We start from the raw sequence: 27,408 nt of genomic DNA on the forward strand, positions 1-27,408 counted from the left end.
AATGCCTACAACTAAATACAATCATGACTACAATACATTTTAATTCTTCTTTCTATTCTTTTTACGAACTCATCAACACTCACATTTATTATTTTCACTTTCCCAAATGGTCATCAAATTACTTCAAACTACTTGAGCTACATTTAATTGAACTGGAAACGAATCAAAACGTAAGATTATTAGAGTTTCTTCGAACAGAGTTTAAATCATTTTATACAAATAATAAGATCTGATGATAGGGAGTAAGTAGTAATAAATTTGAAATTTTAGGGTTAATTGCATAACTTATTCAACCTATCAACAAGTTATTTTTGAAGGTTTTATTTTTCAAGACAAATAAATTGCATATTTTTGTATAAATTATGCGAATATTCAAAATAAAATATTCAATTAATTCAATTAATATATTCAATTAACTTTCAAATGAATTTTTTAAATAAGAAAAACGTTTTTCAAAAATACCCTAAATCAATAAAAAGGCAAACGGAAAAATGATAAAAACCTTACCAAGTAAACAATGAATAACTAAAAAAGTTTTGAAACATTCTTATTAAAATTTGAAAAGTAAATCACAAAATAGACAAACAAACATTTGACAAGCTTAAAGAAAGAAAATCAAACGAAATCGTCAAGAATTTTTATAAGAAATTTTAAAAACTCCGTCAAAAATATAACTATCTGCAGAATGATTTTCTTACATCATAAATAAATTAAATACTCAATGTTAGTTTCAAGTAAAGATTGATAACATTTGAAGATAAGAAGCTCCATGCAAAACTCTAAAAAAAATCTGTTGCAAAAGTTTTAACGGAGCACAATTTTAATGAAAATCAAATAAATTTAACATTTCTACTAATAAAGAGCAGCATCTTAATTATCGAGTTGGCAAATAGCGGCAACTCCCCTATTAATCCAATGTCTTTCAGGCTTGTCAGATGGGATATCCAACATTAGTACGAAATTAGTTGAATGTCCCGTCGTACTCAAGGTGCCCCTGCGTTCCGTCGTCTTATAAACAGGACAACTGTAGACTCGCCGCACGAGGAAGTCGTCAATTTTTCCAGGTCGCAGCCAGATAATGGGCATGGAAACAAACAAAATTTTGGGATGTGATTCGGCGAGGATCATGCGCTCGTTATCAAATCTGGCTCCCTCTAAGAACAAACCCTGTCAACGTTTTTGTTGGTCGACATTTGTATTAATTATAGTAACCTACTGCCTCACATGACGAAAATAATTTTTAATTTATTTTTGGTCGAGTAATTGAACTTAAAGAAAAGTAATAGAAAAGCATACAAGAAAAATTTATAAAATTAGATATTCAGAAAATTGTCTTGACATATCAAAATAGGAAGAAATTTGTTTTCCTAGGAAATGACTAACATATATATATGCACCATCCTCCGGTTTTTCGCTGACCACATCACTGTACATCATGTCATATTGGTATCCCAGCATATCAATTGGAATCAGGTATTTGCGAGCATAATTTTGAAATACACCTTGAAAGAGGTTGAGATATTTTGAATGTTAATTTTGAAATCTTTATATCTCATTTTTAAAAATAATTATAAACATACCGTTCAAGTAGTCAAATTAATTTACGGTTTAAAATACGTACATAATATAAAAAATTGACAATGCCCATCGCAAATAAATAATTGTTAAAATGACAACCGAAATGACAAGCAAACCGGTGAAAAAGGATTGCGTGAAATAAAATCCCGAGACCCAGAAACTAATTGGAATGCCATCGTCAATCCACGATTGGAAAAATTTTAACCTTTCCGAGAAACGAAATTGTGAAAAAGAAATGCAATCAAAATTAATATATATATATATTGAAATGTGAACCTCAAGATCAAATCATTAATATAACTTCCGAGAGGTTTCAAGGACGGATATGACTTGGAGGCCCAGGCCAATGGTACCTTGCCAATTAACATGCTGTTGAATATATCGTCCAGCTCCAGAGACATGACCACTAATCCCTAAAAAAATCATCGTTATTTGGTCTTGCTCAAATAAATTAAAATAAAATAAACCAACAAAAATTTTTACGAAAGAAATGAATATGAAAGAGGAATGGTTAGTACCTTGATGGCTTTCCTGAGGTTGACGAGAGTTTTGCGTATGACGTGTACGAGTTTGTTGTATCTTATTAGCTCCTGCCTCAAAACTGTATTCATCGATTCCGAGTAGATCACTGGATATTTATTGTTCACCTGTGACAAAAGAATTCAGCATTTCAACATAACGTTAAAAATAGTTAATCTTTTCACAATATTTCCACAAATTTTTATACACGAGCTGCACACAACGTACAAAAAAGACAAATTAAAGACAAAACTCGTTGGCAACTAACTTCTTCAATGTCAAACTTCTCAGGAACCTCCGCTAGAATACTGCCCGCCAGGTCGAAGACGGTGTCTGACGAACTCTTTTCTCCTGTTTTCGTGGCCAAGCGAGGCAGCGTCAGCAAAATACTGTTAAACAACTGCATACAAACAAAACTTTTATTTTATGCCATATTAACAAATGCATTCACATAATCTAAAATAAAACAAAATAAATATAAAAAAATTCAAATTACTTATTTTTCTAAATTGAAATAATTGAATAAAACTAGCGGCGCATTAGAAACCTCGACTGTTTCTTTGTTGTCCTTAGTGATATCTGCATTATCGTGCAGGCCGAAAACTTCTGGAGTTGCGATCAAAGGTAGTGATTTGATGTATTCAATGTAATTTTGGTAAGAGCCTTCTGGTGGCGAATAGTACAAGCCACTTGGAGAAAACCTGTAATGAAAAAATTTGCAATGATGAACACTGTCGTCAAAACATCAATGAAAGTAAAACTAAAAACGAGAGTTGGGTTTACTTGTAAGATTCAAAGAAGACGATTTCACTAGTATAGAATATTGATAAAATTGAAGTGAGCAGCCTTCTATCTTTGTCATCAGTGACACGACCCCCGTAGTTGCATTCACCAGTCAGATACGTCAGAGCAGTTAGTGGAAGTTCTTCGTAATCGTTCAAAAACATCTAAAATTTCAAAGGTTCGTATATTTTCGTCAAAATATTTAAAAATTTATTTATTTTTGATTGAAATTTATCAAAACTTTAAAATAAAATGTTCATATTAAAAAAAACATTTACAAATTCACAGTTCACGGAATATAAGATCATCCAGATTATGACTATATCCTTATCCAACTCGTGACAGCACACATACCTGCATCTGCCTCATACTGATTCTCAAATCAGATTCATTGAACTCGTAGGGAATGTTCCAACCAAGCGGTCCAAACTTTCTTCTTTCCTGTACGACAGCGTGAAAGAAGCACAAGCCAAACAACATCTTCTTCCATCGCCTGGCCTGGTTGATATCGTGTTTGGGAAATGTTCAACTTTACATTAAAAACGCTTCAACAAATAACAGTAATTCTCATTCTGCATTATTCAGAAGCATTCTGTTACGGCACGTAAATATGCACGAACTATGAATCGTAAATTTTTGGTTTCCGATAGACGGGAATCTTCTTTAGCGTTTGAACCCGGTAACTATAACGCAAAATAATGCGTTAATCATCGTTCACAAAAATTCAAACAACAAAATTAATGAAAAGGTGAGAAAGTGATTTTTTGTTATTCAACGTCACAGATGGGCAAAAATAGAAGTATAACTTAATGTTGCTATAAACAAGAAATATAAGCACCGAACTAACAGTTTTGCATCCATTAAAGAATGCAGGATCAGATATGGGATCGTTGAGGAAAGACCTCAGCAAATTTGATCTCAGGCCTTTTGGAGGCTCATTAGTCATCTTCACTCCTTATCATTGTTCGGTGTCAGCATGTTTTCAAATGTCATTCATAAGTTATACACAAAAAATTACAATTAAAATGTGAAATTTAGGATCAGGAATTAAATCAAACACAAATAAATAAAAAGAAATGAATTTATACACACATTAACATACATTATGTTATTGACATATATACAACCATTTTGCAGAATAACGACTGGAAAAGCTGGAGTAGCATAACTGGTCAACCACAAACGAAAGTCCGGCTTCGTCTTCTCAATCGTTATCACCTAGATGGTCGGTAATCATGGGTAGGTACGCTCATCATTACATTCCATTTTGCGAAAAGAATCTACATAACGTGCTACACGAAGCTACATGTAAAACAAAAAAAAATTAACAATACAAATAATTAAACCTATCACTGGAGAAAAGGTTCTCGTAACACCTCATACAAACCAGTTTATAATAAGTATAAATCCACACGTGAATGTCTAAAATAAACACATAAATTAGCGAAGAGGAACAGACCTCTTCACATATTTTTTCAAGACTAGGCATCCAACTGGTAGCCAGGTGGCAGTTCTGAAGTACAACCCACGTGCCCGTAGCTATTGCCTCATCAATCATCTTGGATGCTATCGGACCCTGTATTGCAGTTGTAAGGACATACCACTTAAAAAGTCAATACCGAGCCGAATTTGAACAAGTCAAAATAACACAAAAGTTAAATAAATAAAAAAAAATCACCTGTCCTTGACCAAGAGATATTGTTTGGATTTTTGGACCGCCAAAGCCCTTGTCTTCTGCAAATTTCAACAAGGCCGCCATTGGATCAGCGCCTATGTTGATTGAAGGTTGGTTGACAGACGTGATGTATTGATTAACGCATTCTTATATTCGTGAAATTTCTCAAACAATGCAAGCAAAAGAGTAAAACAATGTTTAAAATAAATATTAAAAACAAATATTATTAAAATAATCTAACCAAGGAGACAAGCATAACAGTAAAATAAAGTTTAAAATAAATGAAAAAATTACGAATAGAATAATCTAACCAGGGGATAAAATGAAAATGAGCGGAGTGCAGCAGTTTGAATCGGAAAATGATCCATCGAGATCGAATGTGGGAGGCTCGATGTACTGTTGGCCGAGATTCGCTTTGATGAAGTTTTGTAGGGCGGGCACCATCTTGTCTGGCCTGAGGACCCGCAGAAGAACGAGTGACTGCATGTTGTTGACGTGAACCGAATAGGGCTCCGGAAATTTCATGAGGTGCGGGGCAGGAGAATCATATAAAATCTTCCAAGTCTGCACTGATTCCACAAAGTCTGATGATAAAACATTTAAATAAATGTTGGAATATTAAAATATGATATTCTATAAAATTTAAATATAATTTTCTATAAAATTTAAATATGATTTTCTATAAAAAAAACAATTTCGTTACAATTTTTATTTGAACTCTGACATATTGTTTATTAAAACGTAAAAAAATAAATAGAAAATCTAAAAAAATAGTTGTTATTAAGTTTTATGTTTCAATTATTACTTTTCATAAAATTTGGAAAATATTCATGATCTGACAATCTGACAATTTCCGACCAAGATTTGTCACTGAGCCATTTAGAGAAAGAATTGGGATTAGGATTATTTAGAGCAACCCCACCTGTTAACAGGAACCTCCACAGACTGTCATCCACCTCGTTCCTTAGGAAACAATTTTATCGTAAGATATTAAAATATGGAATATAAAGTATTCCACAAACTGAAGCAGACCTTCCTTTAAGTATGCCCACCGTTAAAATTACTGAAAAGAGAAGTTTGTCTTTCTCAAAGAGTGATCTGCAGACATTTTTGTAAATGGAATAGGTAAAATGTTGTTTTAAATTTTCCAATCTTTGCTCCAACATTTCAGACTGTTCGCTTTTATAGATGGACTGTGTCAAGGGTTTTTAAAAATTAAAATCATCATAAAATACAGCAACACCAACGCTATCTGATGGCACAAAATTTGAAACCAACGTTGAGATAAAGGTTAATGAACCATGTCAGTGAATATTGGTACATAGGCTCGATATTTGCAAGATCGGATATACAGAAGAACAGAATGGACGAATGTACAGCAATCGGTTGGTATCCATTTCTAGTGCCATCTATTTCTTCTTCAGTCAATGTGGCAATTTCTTGCTTGGCGGATATTTCTTCGGACAACACTTTGGATGATGACAGAATTTCAATGGCCGTCTCATCTTCCAAAATATTGCCCTGAATGATAAAACAATTACGTTATTTAAAACTTTCCAAAATTAATAGTAAATAAAAATGCTTTCACAAAGGTTAATTATTTTTATTTAATAAATTATCTCATATACGCATACAATAATTAACATCAAGTTAATGAACCTGTGACATCGACAACACTTGCAAAATTTTATCTTCAATTTCCTGTAACTTCTTTTTGTTGGATGCACTTGCCAGTATCAGTTCATTTTTCTTTTCTTCCAAATCAGGTTTTTCAGTAGCAGCCACAATGCCCAGCAGCTGATCTTCAAGCCCTTGCGGGGTGATCATGAAGTTCAGCAGGCAGACCTTCACAGAGACTTCGGGCAGGTAGTGAGGATTTCTCAGACGAGTTGTCATGTAGAAACGGAAATTAAATGAATATTCAATGACATTATCTCCAAATTTTATATAATCAACTCCCTGCTGTCTGAAAATTGATTTTTGTAAAATTGGCTCCAACATGGCATCCAATTCTTCCCCTATACTTTCCATTAGCACTGGAAAGCCAAACTGCAGTGCATTTTCAAGCTGTCGAATGTAACTACTGTCTGATAACTTAATCACTGCTATTTTATTTTCAGCTTCCATCTTTTTGACCCACTTGTTTGCCTGGGCTAGAGAGTTTTAAAAAGTTTTACAGATCATAACACTTATATATCGTCGAAATCATCTTCCATTACCTTAACCCTTAAAATCATTTTCAGTTAAAAAATATAATTAAAACGTATATAGCTTTAAAAGTTTTAAAAGTTGTTTTAATTAAACATTTTATTAGTTAAAAAAGTAAAATTATCAAACTACGTAATATTTTCGTGAATTATCAAACGGACCTTGCGGATCAATCATAAGAGGCCACCTTCTTGAGTTCGATACAATGATGCCATTCTCAATACTGAAACTATCGACAGGCAGGCCAGCTATTTGCCACGCCCTGATGGTGATGGGGTCTCCCAAGGTGACCATCAGGGAGTAGTTCGCTGAACATGGAATGTTTCGAGCCAAGCACATTTCATGCCATTGTTTTATGCAAGACTGTAAAAAATTTAATTATATTAATGACAAATGCAATTTGTTTCAAATCAAAATAGTGTTGCAATGTCAATTTAGAAAGTATTAAAGGTAGAAAAAAATAGTGAACCTGTCTGTAATTAAAAGTGAATGCCCCCATGTACGCGACAAGAGCAGCACTTAGAAGTACATCTCCAATAACATTGAACAGCTGCTCAGACAACTTCATCTCGTTGATGGTCCATCTTGTTTTCTCTCCTCCTAATCCTCCTATCAACTTCTCCGCCCTGTCTAACTTCTTCGAACAAATCTCAATGTTCTCTTCTAACTCTTTCTTCTTTTGAGTCATTTTTTCAAACTCGTCATTCAACATCTGTAACTTGTCGGCTACCTTATTAGTTGAATTCAGAAGTTTATTAAAAAAAACAAAAGTAATTTCATAATTCAAAAAATATTCGAGTTAAATACGTAAACAGAAATTTTTTTCTTTTATAGAAGCTAAAAAAATAAACAAGGACCACCTGCTTCAACTGGTCTCGTTTCAAATTCAACTTGGACATCTGAAGAGCCAGTTCATTTTCAGCATCGGCCAGCTTGATTTTTTTTGGCGCCACAATTTTGATGACCCTGTCGTAAACGTCGATGGCCCTCACCCACTTGCACAGTCCTTCACACGCCTTCGAAGCGTTCTTCACTATCGATGGTTCAAAATCTGAGCTAGGTATAAATCTGAGGAAAAGATTGTCACAACACTTGTAAACAAATATTTACCCCCTAAGCTTAATATTTAAAAACAACTTATTTATCGATAAAGCGAGATCCTCAAGAAATAGAAAAAAGTTAAAGATAGATCTGTTTTAGTCGGTAAAGCACATTTATAATTGATTAGCAAGCATAAAATCGACATCTGTGTTTACTTTTCTCTTATCTTCTTGATTACAGGAGGAGGAATGTTATCTTTATCGTATTGTTTCAATTTATCAAGAAATTTCATGTCGCCAAGAAGTTTCTGTGAAGCACTCCAGTAGTCATCAAACATTTTTCCACTGCCATCTGGTTTGCGATCCGGTTTGATATTTAGCATGATGCACACTGCCTCCATCACCAACTTTACCACGCCGGGCGGATTCTACGAGCAAAGAAAACAATAATGCAAAAATGTATTATTCAAGCAATTATTAAAACAATAAATTAAAACAAAAAAACTTGAAACAAGTAACTTTGAAAACCTTCATTGTTTTAACTTCTGTGATGTCACTTGGTTTCAAAGTATTGAGAGCTGAAATTGCAGACTCCAAAGCTGGGATGGCCTCCGCCAAATCATTCTCACATTCATCCTTGATACTCTGCGCTCTGGCGGCTGCTTCATTAGCCACAGCTTCGTCGGCTGCAACAACCTAAATACAATAATTTTAATAACTAAAAAAAAGATTTTGTTATTGATAATTAAAATTCAATTATTTTTTAATTAAACTATCAAACATAAATTATTGTTAAAATCGAAGCGTTCAAATACCTGTAAATTTGCCACAAAAGACTCAAAAAGCAGATTGCATAATTATGAATATAAACAATAACGATAATATTCAACATACAAACGAACAAATGATAAACGAACATACAAACGAACAAATGATAAATGAACATACAAACGAACAAATAATAAACGAACATATAAACCTCTTTCTTGGCTTCCACTTCTACAGTGTCCTGTTCAATTTTAATCATCAGCTCCTCAGTCTCGGTGCTCGTCCTAAGAAGTTGTGGATGCAAGTTGGTCAGTTCCATCTGCATGACGGTCACTTGGGAGGCTGCAAACTGCAATTTCTCCAAACCAGTTTTGTACCTCATCTGCAATGTAGTTATGCTCTCTCTTTTCTCATTTAATAACTTCTTAAAAGTTAATATCAACTCCAAATATGACGTCGGGGTGACGTAGTTGTGACGTCGCAGTTCGTTGTAGAACATTGTAGATAATTCTATGACACTGAGATGGAAATGTTTGCACATGATAACAGTTTCTTTGTGGATTGCTTCATCGAGGTGCAAGTCTTCAAAAAACTTGTTGGCAACCATCTCCAGAGCATCATCTGGCCACGACTGCAAGAACAAACAAAATTGTTCAGTGAACGTTTCAAACTAAATAAAATTTTAGTTTCAAAAGTAAAGTTCAATGCACACAAGCACAGTTATGAACCAAATTAAAGACAAATAATAAACGCGAATATTTTAAAAATAAAAATGAAAAACTTAGTCATTGTGAATAAATAATATAATATTAAAATGAGCTAAGGCTGAAAAATTATGTGTTAACAAAAAATGGAACGAACATGGAACCAGTCAATGGTGCAGCAGTTGATGAGAGATGGAAACATACGAAGCCTGTTCCTGAAGGCATCACCGATGGGACTCATGGTCAGCGCTATGTGCAGGTTCTGTTTCACTCGGTCTGTGAAGAAGTTGAAGAGAGCCAGCGGGTTCACTTCTATTGTTTTCCCCTGGTTGACAATAAGAAAATCAATAATAAATTCATCTATAATAAAACTGGGAAGAGAAACGAATAAATGTGTAATATGGTAAAACCTCATTTTTAGCAACGTTTTGAATTTTTTCGACAATTTCTGATTTTTCATCCGCCCCAAATAAATTTGGAACATCGCCTGAATTTAGTATCATGCTGATGTCTTCCATAAAACCTTCATCTCTTATCTGACCGTCACTGAACAGAAAACAACAGTACCTTCCTTCTAAGCCGGCTTTCAACAGTAGCTGGCAATTTATTTCATATCGGATTTAAAAAGGATTGCCTTCATTTTGAAATTAACATACTTTTATTTGTTACTTTAAGAATACAAATTTTTGTTAAAGCATCGAACTACGGTCAATATTTATCCACCTTTTTAAGGTCATCCCTCCATTCGTTGGTGCCGTAATTTTTTGTGATTTCAACTCGAAACAACTCACAATCGGCCATGAAGGTCGCAAGTTTCGTCACACTCATCTTCCCACTGCCGCCGATACCTGAGGTGTGCAGAGGTTCGTACAAATGTCGAATGCATTAGCAACATCTTCAGAAGGAGCTTAATGATACTCCTATAACATCTTAATCCTTATTTATGATCGTTCGAGCTAACAAAAAAACAAACGAACAAATAAACGAACGAACGAACTGACCAACTAGTAGAACGTGCCCCTTCTCTTGCTTCAGTACCCTGCTGACCCTTGATATGTGCTCAATCGCAAACCGAAACATGACCAATCTCATCGGTGCCCTGCTTACAGCGTTGTAATCTTCCAAGTAACTGTTTGAGAAGAAAAAGGTTTCATTATTGAATGACAAAATGATAAACGGTTTAGCTAAATTATCATCATGTTATTAAACTAATTAAAATTTATTTTTATAAAATTACATCAAAATAAACTGGAAATTCTAAACATTAGGATGGAAACTTTTAATTTATTCAACCGTTCGTTATTCAACATCAAAAAGTCAAAATTTTTATATTTAAAATGCATTTATTTATTTATTCATTCATTCACTCACTCATTCATTCATTCACTCATTCATTCATTCACTCATTCATTCATTCATTTATTCATTCATTCATTCATTCATTCATTCATTCAGTCACTCACTCACTCACTCACTCACTCATTATTCATAATCATGTAGCATCTATAAACGGACTGACCTATTCATGACCCTGAACAATTCATCAATGTCCAGTATTTCGTCATAAATCTTTTCTGCATCGGGCAGCAGGTAATCGCCGAAGAACAAACTTCGCACGTGGTTCTCTTGCAGACGCGTGCCGTTCGTCAGGTGACTGAACAACTTGTCGATGTTCACCTTGAAGTGCGTGCTGCACGCCTCAACGACGATCGAAAAGAAGCGAGAGCTACGAAAAATTAAAAAAACTTGTTAGTTCATAAAGTATAATTTTTATGTTGAATACTGGTAAAAATTTAGCCATGAAACAATGTGCTGAATGTAATAGAGTGATCCTCACCTGTCAGCACTTTCAATCAACCTATCACTAAAGACCCTGTAGACCTCGTGAAACCAGAGTCTGATGAGCTTTTCGACGTCTGTCAACTTCTGCTGAGAAACCAAGATGACGCCGCTGATGACTCTGAAAAAATCTCTCAAATTGAAAATGTAGTGGCTCTTTGTAGGTGTCGGTAGGAAGCCATAAAACAAATCTTTGTATACTTTTAATGTTGCTTGTACAAGAGCCTTGTAGTCATTTAATTCGTTATATTGCACAAACTTTCATCAAATTATTACAAACAAAAAGTGAAATAACATGACAACCTTGCCCTGATGAAGAAATATGACGTCGAAACCTTTAGAAAAGTGCCAATCAATAATTGTCGAGAAGATTTTAATCAACGTGCTATCATCGAACTCATCAATGGACATCAGTTGCAAATGTCGCGTAAATCTACCTGAATGTTTCACGAAAGAAAACATTTAAAGTTTTTCTTCGCGCAACCGAACTCTGACAATTATATTAAACCAATTCATAGGTATATAATTTGAAAAAAGCAGCATAAATTGAAAATAAAATTAATACCTAGAGACATTAAAAATTAACTATATCCAAATTTAAATGAAAAATTAAAATGAATGTTGGCACACCTGTGATGTCATTCCTACCCCCGCCTGGTGGACCCATGGCTCCCAGAAACAACTGCCGATTATTTGTACATAACATGTTACTACTCACTATTACCATCATTTATCAAATCCTCCTTAAAACAATAATCATCTTTTTTCTTATTCCAACAATTACAGCACCCAGCAGCACCGTAAAACTAACCATATCGGCAAGGAAAAGCTTGGAGGTGTCCTTCTTGTTATACCAGTGACCATGGTCAATCCACTGCCTAAAAAGACAAAAACAATTCACTTTTTTCATATAATCGTCATCAGAAACACTTCAATTTAATAATAATAAATTATAGAACAAATGTTATACAAATAAATTTAAAATTTTACCCAATTAAACCACACTAGAAGCAAACATTTTAGCCCAACTAGCCTGAGCAACTCGATTGGTGGTTGTGCCCCATATTTTTCTTTGGCTGGCATGTTCAGGTCGTCAACAAACACGATGCATTTCTTGCCAACAGGTGGACCGTACAAACCCTTCCTTCGTCTATCCAACTTGCCCATTATGATGTCCTGCGTCTGATTGGCTGACGTCCGAGCTGAGAAGTTGATCATGTTCTTTATGAAGCTGTTCCAATTATTTAAACAAATACGTTTAAATCTCTTGCTAATATTAAAATAGTATTGTGATCGTTTTAAAAAGTTCAAAAAAGTGACAAATCGCTGATGATTCGTCCGAAATATTAATTCATACCATAAAAATTGAATGAAAACAACAAATGGCTCACGATTCTTTGGAGAGATTAAAGATGTAGTCGATGGTTATGACAGACTTTCCTGTTCCTGTGGGTCCAACGAACAAGAGGGGAATGTTATGAAGCACGTAGGTGTTCAAGAAGAAGAACTGACGCGCCGTTTCACGCGTTGGTATGATTAGGTCACTGATCTGGACAATTTAAAGAACAATATAAAGTGATTATGGAAATTGCATTTTGAAATTATTTTGGTTGTTTCTATAAACTATGCATGATAAAAAGGTTCAATATTTGCGAGTCTCCATAATTTTAAATAAACAAAAACTTGAATAATTTCAAGTTAGTAATAAATACTTTGGCATTGGAGGGAAAGCTGACGTTGATTTTGTCCAACTTTTCAATCCACTCCACCCAGATTCCACTTGCTTTCTTCTCAAAACAAAAATCATACACCAGGCCACGTTCGGGGAAGGAATTGTTCTGTAAATTTCATCGATGATCATCGTCCTAGCAATTATACTGCGAAAACAAACTCATTCTCTTGAAATGAACTCTAAAAATGACATCATTCAGAACAATATTGCAGCTGTCAAGCGTTTCGGAGTAAGCGGGATAGTCACAAAACATTTATAAGAAATTTAATATAAAATCTGGCAGCTGTAATTTAGACTAATTTGAAGGAAACAATGAAAAGTTTTTTAAAGCACAAGGCACGATTAATTTTTAGTTACTGGTGCCTACTATCTATTTATCTATGCCACAATTTCCATAACTTATTTCTCAAATTGTATAAAAAAGTAATTCATTAATTGATAGCTTTATTTAAAATAAGCATCATAAAAAAATATATAATTAAATAAATAAATGCCAAAAGCTCACCCTAGAAATTTTAGAGCTTTTAGGTTTAGGACACTTGGCATTTAACCCGTAAACGAGATTTCTGAAGAAGGCATCAAACTTTTTCCGAGAATCACCTGACACTGTACTGCCGATTGACCAAACCAGAGCGAATTGAAACAAACCTTGCAGCCACAATGTTATCTGAAATGCATTAAACCATAACAACTCAACTGATAATGAACGGAAATAATAAATGGAAGTTGGTGAGAGAGTTGGAAGTTACCTGAGCGCTTGTGAGTGTCATGTTGGTTGGGTTCTTGTACTCTTGTATGATCTCGTCGAGGAGGGAATGGAACAACCTGATGAACGTGAATACCAGGTGGATGGGAGAAGTACTCAACAACACCTTGCAGTCAGATTTTATGAAGTCTAGACAGGGTTGCACCAACCAATCAAACATATCGGACACCTGGAAATTTAAATTAATTACTTCGTAAAAAAAACACGTTTGAATGAAATTATATCAACTATCATAACTCATTCACCTCTTCAACAAACACTGATAACGTTGAGAAAACATTAAAACCACCCACTCAACACCGTCAGCTAAATATTTTCGACATCCTCATCACCACAACAGACTTGTTGGACGTGGTCAGCTTCAGCCGCTTTAGGGAAGACATGTTCCAGGTAGGAATCTTTGAAAGGCATCCAACCGAGCTGCAGTGGCTCCAAATAAATCATCCCACACCGACTGACTGTGGCTGGCGATGCCTGCTCCAAGTCAGCCGGCTCGAATATCATGTTCATGTTTACCGACATTTGAATTATCTCACCACTCATCAAACACAACTGTGAAATTGAATAAAAAAACCGATGAGATTAATAGTTCCCAGTTTTACTTTGAAATACGCCACAATGAATTAACTGCACACTGAAAGTAAGATGAAAAAAGACGCAATTTTTTTTTGTTAACCTTTTTATTGTCGTCCAGCACGGTGTTCATATTTTCGATCCAAACGGCATCAACAGGTCCATCGAACACAATCCACTTCCTATCTTCCAATGTGTTTATGGCATATTTCCTGAATGTCGTAGCTAACACTCCTACAATTTATTTGATGGCGTTCAGTGATATATACTACAAGTAAAACGTGAAATGAACGCATGTTTAAAAAAACATTCAATCAAAACTGTTCCCAAAAATTGTTGCACTGTAGCATCCAAAAATGGGTTCACCTAAAAACTATCTGAACGATTAAAACATGAGCTTTAAAACCATCAACAACTAAGGTATTTTAATTTGGAAGTAATAAATAGAATGCTGACCATCAGTCCATTCATGAGAAACAAGATCAAACTGTCCATACAACTGTCCCATGGTTATTGCTTTGGGATTGATTATTTTGTAAAACACCTAAAAAAAATTTAAATCTCAATTTCACTTTAGTTGTACTGCAAAATATCAGACTACTCAAGTTCATAATTTAAGCAAACAATTATATTCATCATATAGGAATCAGTCGTACATACAATCGGAGGTATGCAACAACACAAATTCGACCTGGTTCTCGAGGGGTGGGTCCATCAGGGAGAGGTCAGTGAGGGCACCAGCCAGCACTTGGTAGGCCTTTGTTTTGCCTCCCATTGGTTCTCCAACGATCATCAGACCGTGTCGAACCAATATCATCTCGTATATCTAAAAACATGTCGCTTTATATTTAATTTACAGCGTTAAATAATATGCTTTAATCAAACTTGTTTTTTAACTTTCCATATAAATTTAAAATTAAAAATTTTCTTCTTAAAAAACAGTTTCAAAAAATAATATTTTAATAAACATAAAATTCGAAACAAAAGTTTCATAAAAAAAAACTATAACAGATTGCGACGAATCAATAACAAACGGACCTGAGTAATTTTGCTGATAAACCATGGCACGGGTTGAAGTTCGTTTGAAGCAATCCTGTTCTTAACGGCGGTGAAAAAGTCATCAAAATCAGGGTGGGTGGCCTTCACTCCTGGAAACAAATCGGCAATGATCCCCTCAAACAATGGAATGTCCTAACGAGTATTAAGTCCAGATTTTAATAGCCAACTTTCTACTGCACACAACGGCACGTATAACGTTGCAACTTGTAACGTACCTGAGCGAGGAACTTGGGTAGGTTGACGTCCATGAGTGCCTTCAATAAAACAACACTCTCATTGTGGTCCGGGTACTTCAACTTCAAGTTACCAGCTGCCGTTAAAACGGATTTGACGGCTCGCATTCCGTAATCGTAGTGGTGCTGGGATGACAACTGCTCCGAGCACAGCTTATATGTTGCCACTATCTTCTGAGCCAATCTGAAATTGTTGAAAAATTTAACGCAGATAAAGATATACAGCGGCATTTAAACATTTACAATCAATTTGTTGTGTAGACAAAGTGAGGAGCTCCATACCCATAAAATTAATATAAAATTTTGATCTAAAACAATTTTGTCTAATCTTGCCACAACGTAGTTATATATTTTTAAACACATCACATACCGTCAAGAACATGCTAATAATTTTTTAACGTTTTCAATTAACGGATTTAACTTTTAAACGTATTAACAGCATACCCTCTTGCATTGACGAATCCCATGGAGTACAAAGAAATCTCGCCTATGAGCGCATAGTCTGGCACCATCATTGCAACTGTTCTAAACAGAACCTTCAGTCAAGTTATTTGATATCAATATTTTAAAAATTTATAATGGAACATTTGTAATCAATAAAAAATCCTCACACATTAAAGCTTATACTAATAAGAATTAATAATATATAACATATAATATATAAAGCTGCCGATAGAAAAATTAAACATGTTTATATTAGAGCACTTTCGTGAGAAACGGGTTGAAATATGTGTTACTTTCAAGTTATCAGGAAGTTCTTGTCTGCCTGCATACCCGGGATTCATGGTGATGAAGATGGCGCAAGTGTTATTCAACATCAAGTCAGTTCCTAATGCAAACGTATCAAGTAGTAGTCTCAAAGAAGATAGTAATGAATTAAAATCACCGTCACCATCAATCAATTTTGAGACTTACCTTCGAATAAAAATCTCTTAACATTTTGGGCAATGGCTGTTTGAATGCAGTGAATCTGTTGTGCCACAACACTAAGTACTTCAACTTCAATCCTGTTGAACTCATCAAAACAAGCCCAGGCTCCTGACTGCGCCAGTCCTTTGAAAAACTTTCCCATTGCTTTGTAATCTAACCCGTCAGAACAGTTGAAGACCACACACTTCAAAGTAAACATCCATAATTCAATTATTTATTACTTTCACAATAAGATTACCAACAATATATAATTAGATCAAAGATAACAACTTGTACCTATTAAAAAAGTTATGAATATATGTATGTGCAACCTGCTTAGCAACAGCTTTGGCAAGGTCTTTGGAAGTTTCAGTCTTTCCAGTACCTGCAGGTCCCTCAGGTGCTCCTCCGAGGTTCAACTTCAACGCCCCCATCAATGTTCTCAATTGAAAATAGTGGTTGTTGTGTTATTGCAACAAGTGGATGAACGTAAGTTAAACAATGCTGGTAGACATAAACAGAAATAGATGTAATTTAATGAAATGTGATCAGACCTACCTGTAACATCTGTCCGTCAGTGGAGTGATGACGAGTCTCGATGTGTTGCCCAGATATTCGTAACCATAGACCAGGTTCGTCGTTATCATCTGCACGTACAACTCCTTTTTGTCCCAATAATATCTGCATCGTTAGGCAAACTACTTTTGAGATAAGAATAGAAATTTAAATATTTAACTTTTGTTGCAGTTGCAGTATCAATCGTCCGAATGTTTGAAAACTTTGATATAGTAACAATTAATAAAATAATTTATTTAAACAGATAGACGGACATTGAAGCAGTAATCAGACCTGAGTTGACTCAGCCAGTTGAAATCATGATAACTGTGTATCTTCTTTTCAATGAGATTGAGAACAACGTCACGAGCTGTTTTTAATTTAGTAATTTCCATATAAGTTAAATGTATACGATACTGCTAGCTAAACAATTCGATCCGCTAAACAAAGAATCATTCTCAGCAAACTCCATCGACATTAGGTACAAGATTAGCGACAAACACTCTATCCATACCGTGTACATCAATCACAATGAGAGCCCCCAACGTTATCCTGGTTCCTGTCGTTATCACATTTCCTCTCACCAACTCTACTATTTCCTCAATCTGTCTGTTGCACTGTTTAGCATACGCCTGAAAAACAAAATCATAGTGTCAACTGACATACACAGAATATACATTTATTATAATACACATCAACAAACGATGGAACGATCATTAGTGGCGTAATTGTCTTGGTCATTATTTTGGTATAACTAACAGTCAATCCTTGCGGGCCTTTGAATGAATTGCTGACTTCCATGGTCCAATAGGCTGACCCAACGCAGATGACCACTTGCCCTGGCCACTCAACCACCCACTCTTTTCGTGGTGTTGAAGCATAAGCGTCGAACGCCTCACCAACCACCTTCTTCACGCTGTTCACCATCACTTCCTCCACCTGAAGCAACCACTTCTCCACCATACCCTGGCGTAAATTTTTAAGAATATCAAATTCACAGTGTAATAAGAAAAAGCAGATATTTTTTTAGAAATTGAAAAGTGAAAATTTGTTCATCATCGTTAAATAAAATAAAAATTGAAAAATTATCTCATGAAAAAAAGTAAGCATCAAAGTTACGATGACCAAACCTTGGCCTTTGCAGTGGATATTTTCTGATAGAAGCTGACAGATTCGTTCTCAGAAGACACCATCTCAAGAATCTCTAGATCTTGGTTGAATTCCAACTTGGCGATTCCTTCAAAACATTTTTTCAGGTGCGGCTGAACTCGCGTTGGATCCTTTGTTTCTGACAAAATCTCCAACAATTCGTCGTTCGATAAGAAGAAAAATCTTTGAAACGTCGTCGGTACAAATTGAGATTGTTAATTATTTAGATTTTAAAATGTATAGGGAGTTGAAATAATTTGGTCTGAAAGAAATTTAAAAAAAACAAGTTTCTCAAATTGTGAAAAAATTGAATAACTAAAAATGTAATTATTAAATTACAAATGCTGGCGCGTTAACTTTAACCTTATTAGAATTATAAAAGATTAAGTCAAGATAATCATTAAAAACTAACCTTGGGAAGAACAATCTCTTCTTCTCTAGATAATTATTCAGACCTTTCTGAACATCTTCCAACAACGCATTGGCCTCAATCAACTTCTTCAGCATGTTGGGCTGACCGGTGGCCACCAAGCATCTCTTGTCCTTCGCAGCTCCATACATAACCTCCTTCCATATGCCATCTACTATGGCAAACTTCTGGCCTTCCTCTGGCATTTGAGCCATTATGTCTTCAGAACTGAATATGGGCTCTAAGTACAACCAAGTAGCTTGGCACTGACGATATATTAATAAATAATTTGTTTAACACAAATCAATTAACGAGTAAAATAAAACAGCTAAAATTTTTCTCATTTGAAAGCAAATCTAAATAAATGTATTAACCAACCTTTAGCCAATTATCTAGAATGTTCTGCATAGATACAAGTTTAGATTCCCAATCTGTGATTTCGGCTTCAAGTGGTTTAATGAACGAAGATCCTTTCATCGTCTGCGCCTTGATGATGTGGTCATCCAGCAACAGCTGGATATCATCAATGGCAGAAAGAATGTACACCTCCTAAAGAATGAATGATTTGAATTTACACATATTCAAATTTAAACAATGTCGTAAAACGAGTTCAGACAACTAACGGTATCTCTGTACATGACCAACTCAAACTGCAGGTTCTGCCACTCACTGACCATCTTATTCAAATTCTTTTCCAAAGTGTACTCTTTTGCGGCAGCTGCTCCAATCTCTTCCAATCTGAATTGATCAAAGCAATTCGGAAATATAAGTGTAAAGATTTTTAATTATTCAATAACATGTTTGTGCTATATCAAAAATTCTCACTTAAATTTGGCATTTCAAGAATTATGAGATTTCAACAAGTTAATTATTATGCGTAAAACAATTAAAGCATTGGATTGACAATATGGTATGGAACCGTTAATAAAAATGTTCACCAACTTATCAACATAAATCATTAATCCATAGTCAATCATTTGAGCCAAGGAAACATCTGGTCCAGGTTTCAAGTCAAACCCTACTATATCGCTCATCTGAATGAAACATGATAATGTCAGAAATTTTTTTATAATAAGATCAACATAAAACTGAAAATAAAACGTTTATTCAATGGAACGAGACCAAAATGAAATAACCAGTGTTCAAAAAAAATAAAATATTGGTTCCAGCAAACGTTATAAGCTACTTTAAATTAAATAAAAATACTCACAGCCTGCCAATGCCTCTCTCTGATTCCTGGGTTGCTGATAACATTAAGTAACGGTAAATTGATTTTGAATTTTTCAATCTTGTTGCGAAATCGTTCAGCTACCGTTCGAGGGCCAGCATCAACAAATATTTTTGTCAGCTTGTGCATCACTCTGAACATTTCTGCTAACTCGTCGTTAACAACATCTGCCATCACATTCCTGAATGGACCTTTGCAAGAAAAATAATTTAACGACTAAATCTTTTTCTAAACTTTTAAAGATTTTAAAATAAAAACTCAAACCGTTCAGCCATATTTCACTTTTGATAGTGAAGTTCAGCGCATTCTTCCAAAGTTTCTCATAAGGATCCTTAGCCGCAAACATTTGATTGAGTATCGGGAACTTGGATTCCTCCCACTCCAGCAAACTTTCATCGAAGTTGATCGCCACCAGCTCATTTCTGGCATCAACGAGATTATCCGTGATGCGAGTCAATATGTCTACATTGATCTTCATCTCGTCAAGACTTGTTATCTGGTGATGTCGTACGATGTGATAAAAGTAACAATATTAAATAGACGATGTTACGTAGAGATACTTTTTTTTAACAGCACACATTTGAAATAATAAATCAAGTAGTTGATGTAGGAATATAAATAACACTGAAAACACTGAAAACATAAAAACACACACTCGACTGAACCCCATGAGTTATGTCAAAAAGATAAAACAAAATATGTAGAAAACTGGGCAAGCCCAACAAAAAATAACTTCGTGGCCAATCACACGCAATAAGTGAATGGAATAAATTACTAATAAAAAAAACACGCAAAACGCATATTGAATAATAATACCAATAATTCAAATGTTTGAACAAAAAAACATAAAATAAACTAGGTAAATAAAAATGACTAAAAATAGACGAGACACACAAAAACCAGGTGAGAATTGCACTCCAAAAGTTTACTAGTGACCAAAACAGGCTACTTTATGTACTAACTACTACACTTGTCTATAACGTTCACAAATTTACAGTTATTTATTCATTTCATTTATCTCTATATATTGGAAAAAATAATATTTCACTAAATTTTAAGTTAAATATGGAAAAAAGGAACATTGTAATGCATTATATACAGCAAATAACATGTATAGTACTAGCGGATACAAAAAATAGCAATATTAGATTTTGTGACGTTAACAATTTAGTAGAAACCCTAACCATCATTCTCTGCAGGTCGGTGGTGTGTTTTAAAAAAAAATATTAACTTCTTGAATATTAACAATTCTCATTTGAGAGCCTAAAACATTTGCTACATAAAAAAATACAAACCAACCATTTTCTGTTAGCGTGTTAGGACAAATAAACATGAAAATATAAGTTTAAGGTGTATTATGAATAAGATATATGTTACGTCAAAACACATTATTGTTAACGTGTTATATCTATATTTATTTCAAAATATTTTCATCAAATAAAAATAGTATTTAAAAATGATAAGATAAAATTATTAATTGAGATTTTGAAAACCTCCTTCTTCCTAAATGTTTCAATTTCTTTATTGATGTCGTTAAGTTTTTGTCGGAAGTCTTCAACCTGCTTCTGCAGCCTTTCCTCACACTTATCTCTGTAGATGTTTAACATGGTTTGCGCGTTGTCCAGTGTGATAACAATGTTGTCCGGCCAGTTAAACAGGCTGCAATGCAACTTCAGATCTTCGACTTCAACAGAAAATATTTTTATTAACAATTTTCAAAAGATCCTAAAATTTAAGTTCAAAGTATTTTAAAGTACAATGAAATAACGTGAAACGTAAAATATGAGTTATTCGAGCGAAAGCTCATGACAAGATGAATGGTAAACGAGACCTAATAATATGGTGTTTTCAAGAAGGAACATTATCCGTTGAGAGGCTTCTCCTATTTGCTCCTTCAGTTTGTACAATGTTATATCTTGGCACTGAAAATATTGAAAATTGCAGGACACGGCAAAATGAACTATTTTATTCGAAGAATCAATTTGCATTTGCAGCAATTAATTAATTAATTAATTAATTATAATAATATTCAGAAATTTTTAAAGCAAATCGTAGAGACTGAACAAATGAGCAAAATGCAAACGGTTCTGAAGTATTTGAGGGAGTTAACAAGATCCTCAGTGGTTTCTGGTATTTGAGTGACCTTGTCAGACATCTCTTCATAACTCTTGCATATACTTTTAAAATTTTTCATTCAATCAAAAAAATGTCTTCTCATTGAATCATATAATACATTGGCAAAAATTTTAAAAATTGGTCTTAATAAAAGTTTGAACAAACATTCTACAAAAAAAAACTTTAACCTAGATTCAAAATAACTCAAGAACTAAATAAATTCAATTGAAATAAATTAAAAACTGTGTGATGAAATTAATTAAGCAAATAAAAATAATAAAAGAAACAAAAAGTTAGATGCCTCTTATTGGTCTCTCTGTTCTCGTCGACAAGAAATTGCAGCAGATGTTCTTGCAGTGCGTTCGTTTTCTTGAAGAAGATATCATTGATGTCAAAGCAATCGAGACACACCAAATTCATTGGCACTGTTACTCTCAGTGACGCCAACTCGTTCTTTAAGTTTTGGATGTTTTGTAGTTTCTAACGATAATTGAGAATAAGTTTAATTGATAGGATGACATCATGAGGAAAAATTGATTCATCTGCTTTGTTAACTTGAAAATTTTAAAAATCTGCCTTAGAAAGAAACTGAAGAGAACCTCGTTAAACTTTTCAAGTGATTGAGGCTGGTTAGTGAAGGATCTTATTTCATTTTTGGCTTGATCCCCCACAAGTTCCAAATATTTTGTATATTCTGCTATGTATAACTTGGGACCAAGGGTGTTCTTCCGAAATATGCTGACAGCTTTTTCAACGTATCTTGTAACAATCGATTCCTTAAATTTGATTGATTTAATCGTCATGGATAGATAGTTGAGATCTGGGAACAATTTGTGGTCCACCTGGCGAGAGTTTTCGTTTTTTGTTACAAACTCACACAACAATTTATTATCAAAATTTTTAAAATCTTATCGTATTTTATTTTTTTCAAGTAACCGTTTTTCAATAAAACAAAAAAAATCAAACTCTGGGTATGCCCTCGGCGCAGTAGATAATCTCCCTGATAGATGCAATGATATTTTCCTCAACCTCATCAAACAATGGATAGAATTCAATCTGTAGATCTTGCACGCGAATCTTGAACAACAAACACGACTTCATGAGGAACATGGAATCGTTGAAAGGTGGCTGAAAATCATTTCCTGCCTACAAGGCGCAAACAAAATGGCAGAACAGAATTACAGAATTAAAATATTAATAACCAATTCATTTGAGAGCTAATAAACCAATTAACTTCCAGAAAAAAAGACCAGAAAAAACTAACGCAGATTCAGCATAAGAGTGTTTAACACGAGTTAAAAAGAAGTGAGAACAAGAAGACGATCGTGGACCGGAGCGTTTAGGTTTAATTAATATATCTGATACGCACTTAGGAAATAATTTCAATTGAGACTTATACATTTCTATATTTTATAGGCAGCCAATGCAAGAGAACAAGATGTGGAGATATATGAAAAAAGAAAGGGGCACGAGCAACCAGACGAGCGGCAGAGTTGAAAACTTTACTCAAAAGATAGAGTGTAGAATCAGGTAGACCATAGTAGAGCGAGTTACAATAATCAATCCTAGATAAGACTAACGAAATAACAAGAATAAGAAGAGTAGGATCGTCAAGAAAAGGCAAATATTTTTTCATTCCACAATTCCACATAGATGAAAATAAGAACTTCTAGCAATACTATTAATCTGAAAAGAAAGAGACATGCTAGATTCAATGATAAAGCCTAGACTACGAATTTTATAAGAATCAGGTAAAATAAGATAATAGAAGGAATAGTAATAGTGTTTAGATTTATTAAAACAAATTAATTAAAACATAGAAAAATTAAGTTTAAGACACATTGAGTCAGACCAAGCGATAATTAAAATTGAAAAAAGACATTGTAATGGTTTATGAAGAATACAATGGTAGTCTTATAAACACAGATAATACTTAATTGCAAGAGATGAACTTACGGCATAATCCTCAAAGAAGGCCAAATACTCATCCAGAGACCTGATGACCAGCGATCTGAGTTGCAGAGACATGAGGGCAGCAATGCAGGAAAAAAATTCTTGAACCCTCACAGTCGATCCGTCGTCTGTTCTCGGAACCATGAACTGCCACAACGACCTCATCTCTATCAATATATCCGCCACTGTTGGAACCCAGCTGCGTGTAATTCGGTCGCAACTTATTAGCGATGTATTGGTGTATTAATTACATCTAGGCAACTTGTAACTGCAGTTTAAACAGATAACTCCATATACGATAGTTAAACTTAAAGATTGTTTTGAAACATTAAAAAAAGAAAGAAAATGAAACATTCCTCTAATGAAAAAAATTATTTAAGTTGAAAATCTCAAAAATTTAAATTAAATAAAATGTTTGATGTATTTTCATGAACAAGTAACATTTCAAGGGTGGTCCAAAAATATTACAAAATATAAAATCGAATTTGATGAGGTTACTTCTTTTTGAGTTGCTCCCTCATGTTCCAGCAACAATCCTCAATGTATTTCTTCATTTCTGCTGGCAGCATTGGTAAATTGTTGTTCAACAATCCTTCTTTGCTTATAAATTTTGTGTTGGAATATCTGTTGAGAGTAAACGTTTTCACTTTCAATGAAGTAATTTCTACAGAAATGAATGTAAACAAAAATTGAAGCTGGACGACAAACACACATACTCTTTGACCCAAAGCAGCTGCAGTCTGTCCATAATGGGGTTCAACAGTTGCAAGTGATTTTTAATGAAGTGGGAGATGGACTTCAACTTATCATGCCACGGAACTGGAGCACGAATGACTCTGCAGCGCAATTACAAAGTGGTAACGACATTAATGATGATGCTATAGATGATGATGTTAATGCTTTAGACTATAAATAAGATGGTAATAAATGATGTTGATGACGACAACGACGATAATAAAAAAACTCACCTGACAGGCCATTGCCATGGAGTCGCATGTATATTCAGTCTGGTTCGTTGATTTGGGTCCTCCAGTATGTAGTTTACTGTAACATTAATTAAAAAAACAAAATTAAAATTATTTAAAATAATTAAGCCTGTGTTATTATGAAAATTAAAGTTATGAAATTAACCTATAGAGATCTTCAAACTGTTTTTATAATCTTCCAGCACTTCCTTTTCCAGCTCAGCAGTCCTGCTCCTGAGCGCCACTGGAAAGATGAGTTGTTTGAAATTGTTCATCTGATCAGGAAGCATGGGAGCCAGCATGTTTTCGGGTATCATGTTGGTGATGTAATAACTGTACCTCTGATTTATTGTCATTTTCATTTTTATGAATATTTAGATGGATTATTTAAACAAAATCACGAGATGAATGAATGAAATATTATATGCAAACTTCTCTATCGTTAGCAGACATTTCATTGAGTGGGTTGGTATGTTCTTTGTGCATGACGCTGATCACTTCCATCTGTTCCATGGGAGTCATTGATCGACTTGTTGGCCTCTTCAACTCTGGACCACTTCTACCAAAATTTTATAAAAATATTTTTTCTAACATCTCATGGTCTACATTGAAAATTTCAATTCCTACTTTTTTCGTACTTTTGTATTCTTCTTAAAACGATTTTGATTTGCTAGAACTGAAAAAATCCAAAAAATCCAATTGAAAATAATGAATCAAACTATATGAAGATAATAAATTGTGTTAAAATGTGCAAAAAATTGAGTACCAGATGGTCTACTTTTCTTCAACCATTTTGACATTTTTGGATTCTGAAGTGATGGTGTATAATTGCTAGCAATAGATTGGCTGGGTGTTGCACAATATGCATTTGTTTGAAATGGAGCCGCTAATGTCCATGACATTTCATTTATTATTGGAGGATACAAGGTCCTCTCCCACATTTTCTGAAATTTTTAAAAATAAGTTGGAAAAGTAAAACGCATTTCTTAAAACGAAATAATATTCACTTCATATAATTTAGTTTTTGTGGAGCATTCATCCAGATCAGGGAACAAAGGATGTTTTGAGTCAAACTGACAATTTTTCTGTAAAAATTAAAATTTTAGTCGTACACTATGCAATTAAAATTAAAAAATGAGTAGTCAACCAAACAGGTAGCTAAGCTGCTGTTTCAAGTCTCAACAATGAACAAATAAACCAATTTAAGAGATTGTAATTACTGTAACAACAAATAATCAAAAATTACTTTGCGTGAATCTCTATCCATGTTAATGTTGAAATAATTCTATTTTGTTACCAAATCAATCAATCAATTAAGTTTTTGTACAATTTTAAACTTTAAGTTTACAGGTAAGACTATCGGTTGCTAAGCAACCTTTTTTATTAAAAAGATCTTACATGCCGTCGTCGAAAACCTATGTTTGGGCTTTTTAACTATATTATCTATTAGGTATTGATTTTATATTGATTTTATTCTTTCAATAGTACTTTGTGGTGTTATACTTGGTACTTTAAAAAAAATCCGCGTTGGCTACAACCATATTCATATAATTCAACAATCTAATCTATATTTTTAGCTGGATACAACACAATATGACGAAGCAAACATTATCAGGTAAGTGTTCAGATCAAGTAGTATATTTCGATTCTTGAGTGTGTAATCTAATGTTAACCTTTAACTATCTAATTAAAGGGAACATCAAAATTTGTATATACGTCCAGAATACCCAGTATAATACATTTCCGGTAATATATAAAATCTGGAACATCCAGTTATTTTAGAATCATGATAAATGATATGGTTAAATAAAACCAGTGCATATAAAATGATAAATCCAAATCAAAAATGTTCATTTAATGGATGTTATCAATTTTAAGATCATTTTGCATACGTTTTCTTATTACACCTTTTATATATTTTATTTATTGTATTGCACTTCATGAAATCTCACACGAAAGCGGATACAACCATGGATGCAACATTAAATGGTTTGAAACACATATCCATCGGTTACACTGTTAGGTTTAGCTTTGTTAAATAACTATTAAGTCCAAATCATGGGATTGTAGTTGTAACGTGTATTTGTATTATATAGTAATTTAAGTAGCACATTAACATGCTTACCAGCCATTTGTATTTTAATACAAATTATTTTAATCAAAATACGAATATTATATAATTTAATAAATCTTATTCGAAGTGTATGTCACACATGACATACACGCACACACACAACATATACTCACGCACGCACACTCGCACGCACACACACACACACACAAACAAACAAATCTCTCACGTGTATTTAATACGCTGTAGTTGTCAGGAGTTTAGTAGGAACAGGGGGTACCCATGCATTTGAAATTGGATCAACCCGTGTTTGAGAAAGAAGATGCCTCAGTAACGTAACTAACTAACTAACAAGCAAGCAGTAACTTACATTACTAGGTGACTCTGTCTACTAACTCTGAGTCTAACTACGTTAAAAAAAAAGAAAAAAAGGACACGAAATTATTTATTATTCAAATTTGACTTTTTGCTTCTTACTTAGCTTGGTTTCTAATTCTAACTAAATAATTTAATTTTTATAAATCTACTGGTTAAAAAACGAACAGAATGGCCACTTGGCATATAAAATGTTAATGTG

The 27,408-nt window shown here is 34.0% G+C and overlaps 1 protein-coding gene across 1 annotated transcript; it reads right to left on the reverse strand.

Annotated features, from left to right (window-relative positions):
* Positions 1-318: 318 nt before the first annotated feature.
* On the reverse strand, positions 319-25,701 carry HELRODRAFT_188646 (hypothetical protein; the record flags this gene model as incomplete). The annotated part of the gene is made up of 71 exons (XM_009021434.1): positions 319-1,167; positions 1,384-1,502; positions 1,695-1,783; positions 1,855-1,991; positions 2,097-2,225; positions 2,366-2,497; positions 2,645-2,798; positions 2,881-3,044; positions 3,235-3,378; positions 3,728-3,834; positions 4,008-4,098; positions 4,340-4,456; positions 4,559-4,650; positions 4,867-5,139; positions 5,361-5,518; positions 5,588-5,748; positions 5,834-6,076; positions 6,215-6,708; positions 6,925-7,126; positions 7,233-7,493; positions 7,624-7,831; positions 8,020-8,231; positions 8,332-8,499; positions 8,783-9,202; positions 9,433-9,600; positions 9,686-9,871; positions 9,999-10,123; positions 10,277-10,404; positions 10,795-11,001; positions 11,113-11,339; positions 11,418-11,551; positions 11,745-11,796; positions 11,926-11,992; positions 12,115-12,345; positions 12,506-12,663; positions 12,827-12,952; positions 13,352-13,513; positions 13,596-13,781; positions 13,955-14,164; positions 14,289-14,419; positions 14,642-14,729; positions 14,877-15,011; positions 15,224-15,376; positions 15,460-15,661; positions 15,922-16,013; positions 16,215-16,306; positions 16,393-16,591; positions 16,719-16,827; positions 16,945-17,067; positions 17,236-17,311; positions 17,456-17,573; positions 17,701-17,907; positions 18,072-18,273; positions 18,503-18,765; positions 18,878-19,048; positions 19,123-19,237; positions 19,442-19,533; positions 19,710-19,918; positions 19,992-20,223; positions 21,221-21,411; positions 22,130-22,322; positions 22,442-22,684; positions 22,809-22,988; positions 23,799-23,994; positions 24,294-24,419; positions 24,512-24,631; positions 24,764-24,839; positions 24,927-25,101; positions 25,193-25,319; positions 25,388-25,436; positions 25,527-25,701. The coding sequence occupies 71 exons, from the start codon at positions 25,699-25,701 to the stop codon at positions 871-873; spliced, it is 11,799 nt and encodes a 3,932-aa protein (XP_009019682.1). The 3' UTR covers positions 319-870.
* Positions 25,702-27,408: the final 1,707 nt, after the last annotated feature.

Source organism: Helobdella robusta (assembly GCF_000326865.2).
Source record: "Helobdella robusta unplaced genomic scaffold HELROscaffold_3, whole genome shotgun sequence".
Classification (NCBI taxonomy): Eukaryota; Metazoa; Annelida; class Clitellata; order Rhynchobdellida; family Glossiphoniidae; genus Helobdella; species Helobdella robusta.